General features: G+C 54.3%; 1 protein-coding gene across 2 annotated transcripts in view; it reads right to left on the reverse strand.

The window, feature by feature from the left end:
• ADAMTS2 (ADAM metallopeptidase with thrombospondin type 1 motif 2) overlaps positions 1-17719 on the reverse strand; it is a 237810-nt gene that overhangs the window by 141530 nt on the left and 78561 nt on the right. The window contains exon 1 of one of the 2 annotated variants that reach the window (XM_024246986.3): positions 14458-15024. The exons of the other annotated variant lie outside the window; for it this stretch is intronic. Within the exon in view, the coding sequence (XP_024102754.3) occupies positions 14458-14473 (16 nt within the window). The 5' untranslated portion in view covers positions 14474-15024. Of the gene's footprint in view, positions 1-14457; positions 15025-17719 lie in introns of those variants that run through there. 2 annotated transcript variants of the gene reach the window in all.

A 17719-nucleotide genomic window follows, 5' to 3' on the forward strand; every position in this document is an offset into this window, starting at 1 on the left:
TTTACTGGGAATTCTACCCATCACTTAAAGAACTAATATCAATCTTTCTATGAGGCCAGCATTACCCTGATACCGAAGCCAGACAAAAACATCCTAAGAAAACTACAGACTAATGTCTCTTATAAATATAGGTGCAAAAATCCTCAATGATATTCTAGCAAACCAAATTCAGCAGCATATTAAAAGGATTAAATACAATCACCAAGTGGGATTTATCTGTGGAATGCAAGAGTGGTTCAACACACAAAAATCAATCAATATAATACACCACATTCATAAAATGGAGGAAAATAAACCACACAGTCTTCTTGGTTGATGCAGAGAAAGCATTAGACAGAACCCAACACCCTTTATGATCAAGAAATACTCAAGAAACAAGGACTAGAAGGGAAATTCCTCAGCATGATAAAGGGTATTTACGAAAGGCCAAAAGTACACATCATGGTCAATTCTAAGACTGGAAGCCTGCTCTCACCACCTGTATTCAACATAGTACTGGACATTCTAGTCAGAGCAATTCAGCAAGAAAAGAAATAAGTAAATAAATAAAAGGCATCCACATTGCAAAGGAAGAAATAACACTTCTTGAGGGCAAATGGGGAATGATGGCTCGTGGGTACAGGGTTTCTTTTGGGAGCAATGAAAATGATCTAAAGTTGACTGTGGTGATGGCGGTACAGCTGAGTGAATACAGTAAAAATCATGGAATTGTGCACGTTAAATGCTGAACTACAGCATAAGTGAATTACAGCTCAACAAACCCACCATAAAGAAAAAATTAAACAATGATCTACTCCTTACCTCTTTGTTCTCAGAGCCATTTCCAGCCCAGCCCAGGCCCCAGGCAACCCTCTGTGGGTGGCGCAGCATTACCTGCTTTCTGGCTGTCCAGTGTTGTGTAGCGCAAGGCCCTGGGAAGCCACTGGGTTGGTCGTGTGGTCACCAAGAAGGGGAGGAAGTACTCGGGTGACAAACCCTGTACAGCTGCTCCTAACTTTCGAAACCTGGCTGACGGGAGGCCAATGTCACCCTCTAATGCCCTCCCATAGCAGCCTCCACTTGTCTTCTGACAGTGGCACTATCCATCCACAGGCATCACCCATCCTGCCCGCACGTTGCTTCTGCCAGTGGAGCCCCAGCTGAAACACTGGACAGGAGAGAAGTCCAGAGATCCTGCTCACTCTAGGGAAGGAGCAAAGACCTCATCAGCTTGTCCTGCCTCTGCAAAGACAAAGCCTCATGCATTTGCTCAACTCCTCCCTTCCAGGGCTCAGCCAGCATCTGAAGCTAGTATAGCAGAAAGAGCCCAATTCTGCATCAGACAGGCCTGGGTTCAAATCCCAGCTCCCACTTTCTAATTGTGCCATCTCTGAGCCTTCCATCTCTTACCTAGAAACAGAGTTCTTTCCACCCATGCCCTTGTGAGACAGCATAAGTGAAAATGACATCCACACGGTACTGGAAGCAGAGCTGCTAGAAACCCAGCCAGGCAGGGTTTGAACTTGTTATCTCCAAAAAGTCTCAGGAATCGTATTTCTGCCCAATGATGACCTACTTCAGCAAGGACCCAATGCAGAAATTACTCTGCCACCAAAAAAGCAGGACTCAGACCCCCTCCATCACCTCCCCAATTTATGGATTAAACAATGAGGCCAGTGCCTGAGGGGTCTGCAGATGAGAGTCAGAAACCAGCAGCCCCCCACCCCACAAAGACAGGTCCCTGCTAACTAGACACAGGTATTGGCCTTCTGGGGTGTCTCTGCGTGTTCTGTGTATGGTGACCTAGCCCCGGCCCTCCAGGAGGGACGCTATGTGCAGGACATTTTGGAAAACAGTCTTGGTGTTTCCTCAAAAAGTGAAACACTGTGTTATCGTGTGAGCCAGCAATTCTCCTCCTAGGCATATACCTAAGAGTAATGAACATATATGTGCACACAAAGACTTGTCCACAAATGGCCATCGAGGAGAAGCCAGCCAAAGAGAAGACGGCCCAGAGAGGAGGTGCTGTGTGCAGAAGCAGCTCTGGGAGGAAAGAGGTGCACAGGCCAAATTCAGATTACTGACACTTTTTTTAAATGCAGAGATTGCCTGAAGAATTACCTGTTTTTGACTTATCTTGAAAAACTGAAGATTTGGCAACAGTGACCCTGAATCTGCCTAACAGCAACAATGATCAGAACTCAGAGGTTTTCCGTCTCACTGATTTTTTTTTTCTTTTTCTTTTTCTTTTTTTTTTTTTTTGAGATAGGGTCTGACTTTGTCACCCAGGCTGGAGTGCAGTGGTGTACTCTCAGCTCACTGCAACCTCTACCTCCCAGGCTCAAGCAATTCTCCTGCCTCAGCCTCCCAAGTAGCTGGTTCCACAGGTGCATGCCACCACGCACAGCTAATTTTTGGATTTTTTTAGTAGAGATGGGGTTTCACCATTTTGCCCAGGCTGGTCTCGAACCTCTGAGCTCAGGCGATCTATCTGCCTCAGACTCCCAAAGTGCTGGGATTATAGGTACTTTGCTGCACCCGGCCTTGTCTCACTGATTTCTGATCTTATTTTGTATTATCTTTTTCCTTCTATTTTCTTTGGATCAATGTTGCCTTTTTCTAACTTCTTACACTGGAAATTTATCTCTTTAATTTTTAGAACTTTTTCTTTTCTAATGTAAATTTCCATCCACGTTTTGATATTTAGTGCTTTTATTATCATTCAGTTGTATTTTTGAAGTTCCATTATTATTTCTTCTTTGACCCATGAATTATTTAAAAGTATTTTTTCAAATTTCCAAATAACGGGGATTTTTGCTTTGGGGGCTATTAATTTCTCTCTCACAGGCATGATGGTCAGGGAACAAGACCTGCTGACACTATTCTTTTAGTTTTTGTGAGATTTGCACTTAATTGACCAATTGTTACAAGTGTTTCCTACGTGCTTGAGAAAAAGAAATAACCTCTACTTGTCAGATGCAAAATTCATCAATGTCAAGCTTATTATTTGTGTTATTTAGAACTTCCTTTTCTGTGCTCGGTTTTTTGTCTACTTGATCCAACACCAATTGGAAAAAATGGTTGGATTCTCTAAAAAATGATGATAAATTTGTCAATTTCTCTATTTCTAACAAAGTTTACGTCAAATATGTTGAGGTTATTTTATTAAGTGACTCTACCTTTAGAACTGCTTTATCATCTTGGGGAAATGAACCTTTTCTCATTAAACGGTGACCTGTCTTTCCCCAGCAGTGTCTCCTGTCTTGAGGTCTGTTGAGTCTGAGATTGATACAGCAATGTCAGCTTGCCTTTGGCAGCCTGATAGATCTGTTTCCATACTTTACTTTCAATCTTTTCTTGCCTTTACACTTTACTTGCCTTTACACTTTACTCTGGTGATAGCATCAAGCTGGATTTTTAATTTGGGGTTTGTCTTGTTTGTCAGATATGACAGCCTCTGTCTTTGAATTTGTGAGTTTAATCCATTTACATTTACCTTGATTATTGATAAATCTGGGCTTGTTTCTCCCATCTTACTCTATGATCTCAATTTGCCTTGGTTTTTCTGTCCTTTTTTCTCCTTTATAATTTTTCTTATAAAAAAAGACATCCTGGCCGGGCGCAGTGGCTCAGGCCTATAATCCCAGCCCTTTGGGAGGCCAAGGTAGGCAGATCACTTGAGGCCAGGAGTTCGAGACCAGCCTGACCAACAAGGTGAAACCCCATCTCTATTAAAAATACAAAAAAATTAGGGGGGTGTGGTGGCACGTGCCTATAATCCCAGCTGCTAGGGAGGCTAAGGCAGAAGAATCACTGGAACCCGAGAGGCAGAGGCTGCAGTGAGCCGAGATCAAGCCACTACACTCCAGCCTGGGTAATAAAGTGAGACTCCATCTCAAAAAAAAAAAAGACATCCCTTTTTCTCTAATTTGTCTTGTCACAGCTGTGCTGGCTGCCCCAGCCAGGCTGCAACCCTGGGGACACGCATGTCCCTCCAGCAGTGAGTTCAGACCCTTCTCACCCTTTGGCCTCAGGCACCTCACTTCCTGCCCCTCTCCTGAGAGGTGACGCACCATGTCCACACCAACTCCAAATCTGATCATCGGCTCCAGTCCAGTCCCTGCACCAGGTGCTCATGGGCCTTTCTCTCTGGGGTGGGGCTGGGAGCAGTGGTTCCTGTTGCTGTGTCCTGCACTGACTCCACATTTCCCAGTTCAGAGGTGATCGGAGCCCCTCTAATATGCCATCCCAGGGCGGGGCAGCAGGGCACAAGGCCACTTCAGTGTCAACATGGATCTCACTACAGGAACTAGGAGGGGCCTCCCTTAGGAAGAGGCATTCTGGACTGTTTTAACCACAGTCCCCACTTATCCCTCCTGTCTCACAGCCCCGAGCTACATACACACACGCTGCTGCCTATTCTGGAATTATCCAGTATTATTATTTTATATTCATGTCGCTGGGCATATGATGCTCCCATGACGAGGGGCCCTGGAGCTTTTAGACCACTCCTTAGAAGGACTCCAGCCAGACCCCAAAGGCCACATATTATCAATTGGGTTTCTATGAAGTATACAGAATAGGCAAATCCAAAGACACAGGGAGTAGATTAGTGGTCACTATGAGCTGGGGAGGGGAATGGGGAGTGACTGCTCTGGGTGCAGGGTTCCCACTGGGGTGACGAAAACATTTTGGAACTAGATGGTGATGATGGCTGCACAACACTGCCAAAAACCACTGGATTACACATTTTCATACTCATATGAATTATAGTCCATTGATTTTTAAAAGGTCAGAGGAAGCAACTCAAACGCTTATAAGAGGTCAGAAGTGGCCCAAATGGGTGAAGTCAGGGGGCCGTGCAGATTAAGCCCATAAGAATATTCTCTAAGCCACCAGGTCACACACACACTCCCTCTCACTGTCCCTGAAGCCCATAGCTCCCTCTGCCTGACTCTTCTATCAACTGTTGATGGCGTCAAAGATGCACAGAAATATATTTTGGCTGAAAGAAACACAACAGAGCACAATGAGGAAGGGCTGCCAAGCAGCCTATTAGCAGCATTTGTCATGGTTCATCTGGGAGTCTGCCTTTTCCCTCAACCAGACTCTTCAGGAACAGAGACCAGATTGTACATACTCAGTGCCCAGCAGGGCGCTGGCCTGGGGTGCTTGCAGACACTGACTGAATGGATGAATGGATGGATGAATGGATGGATGGATGGATGGATGGATGGGTGGATGGATGGATTGGGTGGATGAATGAGTGTGTAGATGAATGGATGATGAATGATGGATGGATGAATGATGGATGAATGAATGGATAAATAACTGGATGGATGGATGGATGGATGGATGGATGGGTGGATGGGGGATGGGTAGATGGATGAGTGAATAGATGAATGGAGATCAATGATGAATGGATGGACGGATGGATGGATGAATGAGTGGGTAGACGAACGAATACATGATGGACGAATGAATGGATAAATGATTGGATGGATGAATGGATGGATGACAGATGGATAAATGGATGAATGATTGGATAGATGGATGAATGGATGAATGGGTAGACAGACAGATTCTGATACTGGAAAGTGAATCCTTCACATCCATGGCAAGTGAACCAGGTAACAAAGTCAGAGGTAAGGCCATAGCAGCGTCATTTGTCACTGTTGCCATTTGTACACATTTTAGGGGCAGAATCAGTCATGCTTGACCACAGGTCATCTCTAGAGGGTGAGGGTTGAGGGTCAGGAACTGTGGGGTGGGCTCAGGGCTGGGGCTTCCGATGTGGCCTTTGTGCCTGTGAGCAGACTGCATTTCCATCAGCCTCATCCCCATCTTCCCTCTCTGCCTCCACCAGTGAGTTCAGATCCTTCCTACAATTCAGCCTTGGGGTTCCCTCACTTCCTGTCCCATCTCCCAAGACCTGGCTGGGGCCTGACTCAGAATGGGGTCAGCAAAGCCCTGAGGTAGAGCTGTCTCCCAAGATTATGGCCTGGCTGGGGCTGCCTCACCTCCTTTCAAAGGATACTATGACCTGGCTGTGGCCACCTCACCTCCTTTCAAAGGATACTATGACCTGGCTGGGGCCGCCTCACCTCCTTTCAAAGGATACTATGACCTGGCTGGGCCTGCCTCACCTCCTTTCAAAGGATACTATGACCTGGCTGGGCCCGCCTCATCTCCTTTCAAAGAACACCATGTGAAAAACCAATGTGCCCCCAAGCAGGGGTGGCATGGCACAAACACTGATGGCACAGGGGCCACTTCTTTCTTCCTCCTGGTGTCTTCATCCTTGGGGATCAGGAGCTCTGCAGCAGCAGGCAGGGCTGGGCAGCCCTGGAGTGTGCGGCACAATCCGGGCACTGTGACCCTACTGGACCCCTTTGCACAGATGCTGCTGGGCCTAGGAACTGGCTGTTCCCCACTGGCTGCTCTGGTGGGCCTTGGGGTCTGCCTACACCCCCAACACATGAGCATGGACAGGTACCCACCAGTCTCCTGGTGCCCAGCTCAGGGAAGCTCCTGGGTGCGGCTCGGTTCACTCCAGCATTTCCTACATGGATGAAGATGTGGATGTGTCTGCTCTGACCATGGGTGTGTGCATGCCTGCGTGTGTGTGAGAGAGAGAGGAGAGAGAGACAGAGAGAGTTCATGTATGTGTAACTACCAACCAGAGTCCAGGAGTCTCACACTCCACTGCAAACCAGGCAGGCGGGGCCAGCATGAGTGGGGGGACCAGGCGCGTATCGGCAGGGAGGGAGGGGCTGTGTTTGCCCACCCAGAGGAGGCACAGAGCCCCCCACCCAGTGCTGCTGGCAGGAACACACCCAGGGTGGCCAGGCCTTCTGAAGGAACTGAAAATTGAGATTTTCATGTGAAACCTCCTGGTTTTTAAGTGTACACTCAACATTTCTGAAGACGTTGTACAAGTCAAATAAAACATTGTGGGGTGGGGCGGCGAGGCAGCCCAAGAGCTGCAGGGGTGAGGCCTGGCTTTAGTCCAGCACCCCGATGTACACACAGATGAGAAGACTGAGGTCAGGCCAGAGCAAGGACTCCACAGGCCAGGCCCACACTGGCGGCCCCGGCTGCCTGGCCCATCACTGGAGTCACCACAGCCCATGAGGAGCACCAAGGACCAGGAAAGGGAGGCCCAGGCCTGGCCCCCGGGGTCTCTGTCACCAAGGGCCCACACTGTGAGTTTCTAAGGTGGCCGAGGTGGTTCCTACAGGCCTGTGAGTCCCCACACTCCTTCCCAGTTCAAGGCCTTGGGACAAATCCAAGCCCAGTTTTGTCCTAGTGGTGATGAAGGCCAAGAATGCTGGAAGCTCCCGGGATATTGCCCAGAACGAAGGACCACAGGCACCTGACGTTCTGGACACAAGGGCGGAACCCTCTTGAGACCATAATCAGCCGTTTGCTCTCCAGGCTGCGGGGGCCTGGAGGACGTCTAGGCACGGTTATAGGTGCCGGGAGCCCGGGGAACAGAACCTCAGACCCGGAACTGGGCACCAGATGCACCGGCCAGGGGTCTGTCCACCTAGCCCGGGGAGTCCTGGGGCTGCTCCGAACCCGGCGCCACACCTGCTCCCTCAGTGCCGCATCCAGGAGCTCTGTCTGCCTGGGCCGGGGCCCTGCGCCCTCCCCGCTGCTGGCTCCCGCTAATGCGCTACAGATGGGCTTCATCGCCGCCTCCAAGAAAAACAGGATGACCGCAGGTTTCGCCTCACAGAAACGGAACCCCTGGAAAGGCCTCTCTTGACATTCCCGAAAGGAAAATAAAAATTCCTCTGAAGTACATTTCAACTCCGAGGCAGCCCTGGCCACATCCAAGAAGCTTGGTCCTGAGCCCTGTGGGCTCCAGTGAAGGTCCCCAGCACTGAGGCCGCCTCCTGACCCCCATCCCGGCCACTGCCCCGGGCTGCTCAGCCCTTACATGGCTTTCACAAATTTTGAATTAGCTGCCAACAGTTTAAAATGAAGAGATTGTATGTAAAATCAATTTCCAGCTTCTCTTATAAAACTGCAGGCCCTCCTGCTGCTGGCCGACCCCATGTCTACCTGGGCCCAGTGATCTCTGCTGGCATCGCCTGCCAGGCCCCCATCGAGACCACTGTCCTCAGCGAACGCCTGACCTCAAGGCTCCAGGCAAGGATGAGAGGACAGATGCTCTCATCCTGGGGGCTCTGGCCTTCCTGGGGCCAGTGTTATCCAGCTCTGCCCTCCAGAGCCCTCTGCACATGCTGGGGCTGGGACTGCCCATGGCTGTGGGCTCTGATTTGGGTGGGCAGAGCTGAGCAGGCCATCATGCTTCTTATTCCCAGCCTGACCCCCCCGCCCTGGACCCCCCACCCCCGCCGCCAACCCAGACAACGTGTACTGAACTCCTCGTCAACTCGACCCCTGACCTCCTCCCCGCAGCCCACCAGGTGCTCCTGCTGTGGTTTGGGCAGCACCTAGTCCTTCACCCTGCTGGACGTCACCTGGCCAGACTTGCAGAGCCATCTCAGCCCTTTGTTCTCCTGACTCCATCCCTCCAAGCCTGGCCACCCCGGCCTTGGCCCCAGCTCCTGCCACGTGAATTGTCAAAGGCAGAGCATGAGGCTGAAGGCAGCCCCCATGGCACACCCCACGGAGTCGCTGCAGTCAGCCAAAAAAAGGCTCAAGCCTGGGCAGCGTTGCTCGCAGCTAGGAATCTGCAGCTGGACTCAAACATGTGTCCAGAATGATCCGGGAAGGGTCCTTGAGAAAAGGCCTAGACACAGGGACCTTCCCAGGCCCGGATCCCACAGAGGAAATGATTCTAGCGAGCGCCACCTCGACAGTTCTGAGGTCCAGGCAGGGGTGGAGCTGTCACAGGCAGCTGGGTGGGGCTGTGATCTGGGTCCTCCCAGCCTCAGGGTGATTTGGAATGGGAATACGGTTCTGCCCGGCAAGGAGTATCCCCCTCTGACCAACCTGTGGACTGCCTACCAGGACCCCCAACACCCTTCCTGCACGATGGCGCTGGGGGGCTGATCTGGCCGCTGCTCTCATTCCCGTGGCCACCCGATTCAGGCCGCAGTCTCTCCCTGCACACAGGACAGCAGCCTCCTGCCGGCTCCCTGCCTCCTCACCCCTCAGGTACTTCGCATCTGCTGCCTGGCCCCTTCTCCTCTTGGGGAACTGCAACCCACACTCCAGGCCTCAGCCCAATGTCCAGTGACTGCGGGCTCACTCTGTGGCACTTCCCAGGTTTTTCATTGTGCAGATATTTGTGGACTGACTAGTGCACCGTGGGCTGTATGAGGTCAGGGCTGTGCCTGTCTGGTCCCAGAGCCTGGTCCAGTGCCCGGCCCTGCTGTGCGTGCCGGGCAGAGATCTGCTGAATGAATCAAGGGAGAGAGGAAGGGGAGCAGCCCTGGGATTCCACAGGTGCTTTATGTCCAGAGACAACCGCGCAGGGAACAGTGGCCAAGGCACGCTGGGAGCAGTGCTCCAGCCCGACAATCCCCAGGGCGGAGGCTGGGATTCACGCATTGCTGCCCTCAGGCACCAAACGGGCCTGTGGAAGTCACAGGGGCACATTCCTGATACCAGGTCTGTCGTTCCAGCATGGACGGGGCCATCTTCCTCGCCATCTGCAGTCTGGCATATCAGACATTCCCAAATAAAGGATAGACAGTTAACTGTCAGAAAGTGCTGGTGCTTTGGCCTGGAAGAAAGGGAGCCCGTGTCTACTGGGCACCCCCAATTTTGGCCACTGTGCAGCGCCCTGTGTCCTCAACCTCAGGACCTGGACCACAGCCCCAGGAGACAACAGGGAGGAAGCGGAGTCACAGCAGAAAGAGTGACGAACCGCACTGGCCACTTGATTTGCAGGGCACAGTGCAAAATGGAAACACACAGTCCCTTGTTCAAAAAGTGATTAAGACTACTAAGGCAGGAATGACAGAGCGTTAAAGTGGGCATAGGGCCCTGCCGGATGGGTCACAAGCCGGCGAAGTCAGTCCTGGTCAAGTGTGAGGAAGTGGGACTAGCAAAGGCCCAGGGCCACCCGATGTCCCGTGGGTCCATGGGACTAGTAGCCACCCACAGCTGCCAACCTGAGTCTGCAGCCCTGACACTGTGGCAACAACAGGAGGCGTCAGTGCCAAGCCATCCAACGCCTGCAAGGAGCAACTGTTACTCCCGGAGTGAGCACTGGGGGACCAGGCTTCCTAGGCACTACGCTCACTCTTTCTTTTCACGGATATTTACGCACCAACCATGTGCCAGGCATTCCTCAAAATGCTGCAAATTCCACTGTAAGCAAAAGATTCTCCTCGAAGCTAATGTGCTAAGTGACCTGGAGACACATCCTCACTCACCCTCGCTGGGCCCCAGTTTCTGCAACCGTTAAGTGGAGTTCCAGGCCTTGGTTCTTGGAAGGCCCTTTGTCCAACAAACAGATGGGGTCACAGGCTACCGGGTTTTGCCAGCCCAGGCTCTGAGTGGGGACAGGAGGGCACTGCACAGGGTGTCAGCAGCCCTGGGTTCTAAGCCTGCTCCTCCCTCCTGATGCAGGAGTCAAAAGGCCTGGCTCCCACTGTTTACACAGCTTACTATCTGTGTGACCGTCGGCACCTCAGTTTCCTCATCTGCAACATGGGCACAGCAAAAGCACCGACCCACCCTAGGGCTCATTACAAGAATCCCAGGAGATGACATACCTGCAGCCCACTGGCAGACGCGGTCAATGGTAAGTGCTCCAGGAACGCGGCACATTCTTCTTGCTCCCTGCTGTTCCCGCTACTGCTTGGACAGTGGTACCCCTGCACCTTGGTTTTCTCTCTGCTTCCAGGACTACCGTGCCTATAAATGACACCATGAAGAGTGCCCGCCTTCGCGCAGGCCCTCGGTAAATGGGCATGTCCTTGAATGCCAACTTGGCTCCAACGGGGCAGGAGAAGGATCATTCAGACTCAGCTACAGAAAGACAGGCTTTTGTGCAACTAACGCTAACAAAACTGGAAAGGAAAGAGGAACTACGGCCTGGGGAAAAGCTTGTATCAAACATGACAGAAAGTCAATATCTAAAAGAGATAAAGGGCTTATCCCAATATATAAGACCCCAGGAGATAAACGGGCAAAGGACTTAGACAGGAATAAGAGACATACAAAGTAATTAAACCCAGGGAAGATCACTCATCCTCGCTGGTAATCAAAGAAGCGCAAATTAGCGCAAAAAGCAATGCCGCTTTGCTGCCAGAGCAGCAAAATATTAAACAGTAAAGCCCCCGTGCTGGTGAGGATTTGGAGAAACCAGGAGCTGCTGTGGGAGCCAGTCTGGCTCTGCCCCGAGTGGTGAGTCTGTTAAGCGCTGGGATTTCCTAATTCATTTAGTCACTCAGTAAGTGCTCCCTGATGGCTGCTCAGGGCCAGGGCTCGAGCGCATCTGGGCTGGCTCAGGCCGCCATCTGCCGGGTCAGCAACAGATACCTATTTGCAGGAACAGAACCTGAGGTCAGCTCCCAGGATGTCCCCAACCCTGAGTTTCAAGAGAGTTTGCACCAGGAGCAGGGAGCATTCCAGCTGTCTCGGGCAGCTTTTGTGTGGGGAACAGCTGGTAGCACTGCCTGCGGCCCCTTGGGGTGGACAGGAAGGCTCTGCCTGCAAAGGTCTAGACACAGCCACACACCCTGCCCTGCACACTCCTAAGTACGTGCAGGCCACAGTTCCTGCATCCATTCATCCCGGCCACTCTGGGGTCCCTCCCCACAGTGGCAGGCAAGGGGAAGCAGGACCAGTCCTGCTAGACAAACAAGGATGCACGCACGTCCATGGGACTCCAAACCTCACACTGTCCTTGACAGCCCGCCCCACAGAGCAGAGCCTCTGCCTCCCGGAACAAGAGCAGGTGGCAGTGCATCCCAGGGCCTGGCTGCCTGTGGGGCTGCATCGGGGGCTCCTGCCCCCACCCCGTGAGTCTGGGAGCACATGGGTCTTGGCCTTGACACCTTCTTTCCTGGGAAAACACCTCCCTCTGGGCCAGGGCAGTGCAGAGCAGTGGAAGCAGGCAGCTGTGGGGTCAGAGTGATGGGTGCCAATTCTGGCTCCTGCACTTGGCCCAGACTACCTGACCTGCCACCCCCACCAGCACACCTGCCCGGCCAGCCTCATGCCACCAGCCAGCCTCCCAGCCACGTGACCTTTCAGGGGCAGGACATGTCCTTGATTCCTTCCTTCACACCACGTCCTGGAAGCTCCACCTCAAACTCATCCTGAACCCACTGGCTCCACCGCCATCTGTCACCGGGACTCCTCCCCGTTTCCACCCTGTCCACCGAAAACCCTCCAAAGGCCTCCATTGTACAGAGAGTGCATTCCCACCCCGCACCATGACCGTCCCTTCAAAGCGATGAGTGCTGCCCATCCCTCCAGGCCCTGCACGCCTCCCACTCCCCCGTTACGTCCTCAGTTCCAGGTACTCGCTCTTCCTTCTGCCCCTTGGTCACGCTGCGGTAACTCCAGCCTCAGGGCTCCTGCACGTGCTGTTCCCTCTGCCTGGAACACCCTTCTCAGGGCTGGGCTTTCCCATCACCACCAACCTGGGGCGCCTCCCTCCCTTACTTGCCTTCTCACACCACCCTTTTACCCCGTTTTACTTCGTTCACAGGATTCTCCACTGTCTGCGAGCATCTGCTCACCGGGTCTCCCCTGCTGGGCTGTGAGCTCACAGAGCGGGGACTCGATTGGGTTCCTCCGCTGCTGCAGCCTCAGCACCCAGTCCTGCCAGACACACGGTGGACACATAGCAAGAACATGATGAGTGAATGAAGGAGAATACACTTGTGGCAGCAGGCAAGGTGCCCTCTCTGAGCCTCAGTCTCCCTCTAAGCAGTAGAGCTTCTAATACTATTATTCCCCCATGATTTGGGGAGCAGCATTAATCCTCCTATGATTTGGGGAGCAGCATTATTATTGAGCATTACTGAACCCGCATGGCACTCAGGTGCTCAGCCTTTTCCCAACCAGACCAACGCACCAGCCACCTCTCCATGCAGGCCCAGTGCCCAGGTCACCTCCTGTCCTGTCCTGCAAGCTCTCTCTGGGTGGGCTGACAGGTTGGGATGAGAGGCGTGGGAGGCGCCAGCTGCGCTCCTGGCCGGGTTCTCTACCAGCTTTGCTCATGGCGCAGCCCACACCTCAGGGCAAGCCCCAGCCAAAGGGACCAAGTCAAGAGATCTGAGAGATCCCAGCTGAAGAATCCAGCCCGTGTCCCAAACGTGTGTGTGCACAGGCACACGAAAGAGGGTGACACAGAAGGAGAGAAAAATGAAGCCAGAGAGCAGGAGAGAGAGAAGACAGACACCAGCACGCCCATCTGACTGAGCGACCTTTTCCCCGCTCAGAGCTCCTTCAGGGCCCAGAGCACAGCGCTGCCTAGGATTAATTTCAAAGAGAAACGGGTCAAAGAAAATTGGAAATTTTTATAGAAAATATTTCAGGCTTAGAGCTGGCTGAAGTGTCTGCCAACCTGCAGAGAATTCTGAGAGGAGATGGGGCCTGTGGTCAGAGGCCTCTGGCTGGCACAAACTGGCAGAGTTTGGACCTCAGACCCAAATGCAGTTTCTGAGCCGGGCCTGTCCTCGCTGCTGCTGGGGAAGAGTTTCCTGTCCCCTTCAGATGTCCCTCCAGCTGCCTCTGCAGCCCTGATGCTGGTACCCAACACCTCTGACCTGTCGCCCCACCCCTCTCTATCCCCAAGAGGCCTCTGTCTAGGGACCCACCATGGGATGCAGTCCCTTTGTCCCCATTATGCAGGGTGCCCATGTCTCTTTCACCGTCATCCATGGGGCACCCAGGGCATGAAGGGAGCCTCACCTGGGTCCCAAGCAGGCCCCACTGCTCCTTGCCCCAACCTCACCCCAGCCAGCAGGCTCCTACATCCAAGGCACAGATGTCACAGACATAAAAAGATGCCCTGGACACATTGCCTCTCTCCCAGGAGCCTGCCTCTGCTGTGCTGGGGACCTGAAAAGAGGGGGCGTGCCCAGCCCACAGCTGCTAATCAAACGCCAGATGCCCCTGTGAGCAGATCACAGCTTCACCCCTGAGCCGTGTACTGTCTGCATGCCAGGGGTTGTTACCTTCTGCATAACCCGAAAAGCTCTTTGGAGGACATTCCCAACACAGATCCAAGGCAAGGAAAGAAAGTATCAATTCACTGTGTCTGTGGAAGACAGCGAGGCAGAGTAGGGAAACGGGGCCGGAGAGCAAGTGTCGCAGTGAGCACTGGGCAGGCGCCCTGTGCCCTGCGTAATTCCAGCAGCCCCTGCGCCACTGCACCGAGGTACAGTGGAGATCTCAGCACCCAGGTTCTGAGATCCTGAGGGGCTGGGTGAGCTGCTCTGGGCCCCTTAGTGAGCCAGAACAGCAGCATGCCGGGTGGAGCTGAGCACACTGACCCCTGCGCCAAACTGCCCGCTGCCCACCCCACTCACCCACCTCGTGCTGGAAGCATCTGTGGGAGCAGCCCTAATGCAGCTCCTCAGAACCACTGGCCGGTCTTCCAGAACTGTCCCCTGCACTCGAGTTGGGGATGCAGCCAAGCCAGGGCCAAGGCCACCATCCTCCGGGTCACGCTTGTCACCTGCCCACGGTGCTCCACCAAAGATCCAGGCCCTTGCCAGCAACATTCACCTGGTCGGCTCCACCCCTGAACCAGAAACCATGTCGGGAGGGGAGAGGTGGCGGGGGAAGGGCAGGCCTGAGACTCAGGGACTAAATTTATGTCGGAGGCGCAGGGGAGGAGCTGCGCACGTGGGGGCTGTCAGGCGGAGTGCCAGGCCCAGACGCCGTGGAGGGGGTGTACACCCTGGCACGTCTCCACTGCGGGATAAGGGGGGCCGAGCCCTCGCGGGGCCTGCAAGCCTCGCTTCTGCCTTCACAGCCCAGGGGGTGGGAAGCACCCACAGGGCAGCGCTCCGAGCAGCAGACTCCAGCCACAGACCCAGCCAGGCCCTGGAGCTGGCCCCTCCTGCTCTCCCCGGCTGACCCCAGGCAACTCCAGCCTCGGAGAATGTGCAGCCTCGGCTTTCCCAGCGCCGGCCCCCGCCCACCCCTTCCGCGTGGGCCACATCACCGCGCTGGCATCTCCAACAGCCATCCCAAGGGCCCGGTCTGCACGAGGACAGGAGCGCCGCGGCGTCTGCCAAGGGTGCGCTCAGCCCTGAAGCACGCCTCCCGGAGCCGCCTCGGGTTTCACAATCAGTGCTTCTCCCCGGGTTTCCCGGGGCCTGGGCTGCAGGCTCAGCTCCGGTGCGGAAAGAGAGGATGAGCTGAGAGGGCTCCAGGGATCCAGCGCCGAGGCGCTGAACTCAGTGAGTCGGCAACAGTGGCTTGGCAGGGCCCAGGCTGACCAGGGTATGAGAGAGAGCCCCTATCACCACGCGAGAGGCCCAGGCCTCAGGGGTCCGGGGAGTCGCTTGGGAAGTGCCTGGTTGGAGACACAGAGACAGGTCTGGGCACAAGACGCTGGCCAGGTCCAGGGCTCACCCTGCAAATCCAGCCAAAGACCTCTCTCCATTCTCCCTTAGGACCCAAGGTTCAACACTTAGACATGTCAGCTGAATCATGACCCCCCGGGACATCCATGTCCTAATCCCCAAAACTCGTGAGCATTACCTTATATGGCAGAAGGGACTTTGCCAATGTGTTTAAATCAGGGGTCTTGAGATGGGGAAAGTAACCTGGATGGTCCCAGCGGGCCCTAAATGTTATCACAAGTGTCCTTCTAAGAGGAAGAGCTGGCTATAGAAGAGGAGAAGCCATGTGACCAGGGAAGCAGAGACTGCAGCAATGTGGCCACAAGCCAAGGAATGCCAACAGCCCCCAGGAGCTGGGAGGGGCCAGGAATGGATTCCACCCTGGGGCCTCCAGAAGGAACCAGCCCTGTCAGCACCTTGATTTTAGCCCCTAAAAGCCTATTTCAGAGCTCTGAGCTCCAGAACTGTGAGAGAATGCATGTGTGCTGTTTTAAGCCATTAAGGTATAGGTAACTTGGTACGGCAGCCACAGGAAGCTGAGATGGACATCAATAGCTACGGGGCAGAAAGGCTCTCTGACCTGGCATTCAGCAAATTTGCACCCCCCAACAAAGCACACAGCCCTCCTGCCCCATCCTGGGCCCCCCAGCACCCACCAGGCCAAGCCTCACATCTGCTGTGTCAGTGGGGCTGGCTATCTGCTCACCACTGAGTGGATGAGTCTCGCCTGCTCCCCAGTCCTGTGGCCTGACAGAACAGAACTCCTCTCTCTCTCCTGTGCCATTGCTCCAGCCTCCCCCACAGCCTCCCTGCCTCCAGCCTCCCTCACACTGCAACCAGTACAAGCTTGCTGAAACACTCAACTCTTTGTGAGACTGGAGGGCGCCATCCCCACCTTGGGTCATCCAAGTCTGCAGCTTCCACAGAGCCTGCGCCACAGCTCTCTGCCTCCAGCCCTGGGCTCTGCACACCCAGGGGGAACTGTCATGCCTGAGGTCTGCCCCCACCCCGCCCACTCTTCCCCCAGGATCCCCTGCAGCCTGGAAAACTCCCACCCAACTCAAGGCAAAGTCACAGGGTGGAGGCTGTGGGTCAGGAGGGGGCTCTTCCTGGCCTGGTGGGGAAGGGCTGGCTGTGGGCTGCAGGTGGCAGCCACGCTCAGCCACGTGGAGGAGCTGCCCAGTGCTGGCACTTGTCCTCTGTCTCCTGGCAGGCTTTCCTTGGTGCAGCGAGGCTGAGAGGCTCCCGTGGTGGCGTGCCTCGTCTGCCCGTCAGGGAGGATGCTGCAGCCTGACAGCAGCAGGCAGAGGCTTGGCACCAGCGGTGTCTGGGGTGGAGGCAGCCAAGGTCACTGGCACGTTGCTGTCTGACTTCTCTTCCTTCAGCCCAGCGGGGTGTGTGCACAGCAGCCTGGTAGCAGTTCCCCAGGATGGGAAGCACCTGCCCCTCCTCTGTCCCAAGGCCAGGCCAGGGGGAGCCCCAGGAGAGCAGCCTACAGAGGAGGGCAGAAGATGCTTCTGCCTCTGCATCACAGAGAGAATGGGTAGCCAATGGGGGACCGTGTTTTGTTTGGTCCATATAGTGAGCACGGGAGGGGACCCCAGGCATGAAAGCTCCCACTGGGTGTGCAGGGCCCAGGGCTGGAGGCAGAGAGCTGATGTGGAGGCTTCTGTGGAAAGAGGGCTTTGCCTGGATTTGCTGGCTGAGCCCTGGACCTGGCCAGCATCCTTGTGCCCGCACCTGTCTCTGTGTCTCCAACCAGGCACTTCCTGAGTGACTCCCCAGACCCCTGAGGCCTGGTCCTTTCACATGGTGATAGGGACTGTCTCTGGTACCCGGGTCGGCCTGGGCCCTGCCAAGCCAGCTGTTGCCGACTCACTGAGCTCAGCGCCTCGGCTGGATTCCTGGAGCCCTCTCAGTTCATCCTCTCATTCCAGAAATTTGAAGCCATATTTTAACATCAGGAAGGTTCACATAAAAAGTCTGATGTCTGGATTCTCTTGATAGGATGTTCAGCTGCACCAGACCCACACTTCTACCAGATTGAGGTCAAGGGAGCTGAGGAGGGTCTGTCCCTCCTTGCAGGGCCTCCCAGATGCCCTGTGCCCATGGAAAGGCCAGGGCTGGACACCACATGTGGCTGCATTCCCGCTGCTGTTGCTTTTTAGTGGAGATGTATTCTTGGTCTCCACGCGTCTATCAAAAGGAGAGAAACGAAAGCC

Source organism: Pongo abelii, chromosome 4, assembly GCF_028885655.2.
Source record: "Pongo abelii isolate AG06213 chromosome 4, NHGRI_mPonAbe1-v2.0_pri, whole genome shotgun sequence".
Lineage (NCBI taxonomy): Eukaryota > Metazoa > Chordata > Mammalia > Primates > Hominidae > Pongo > Pongo abelii.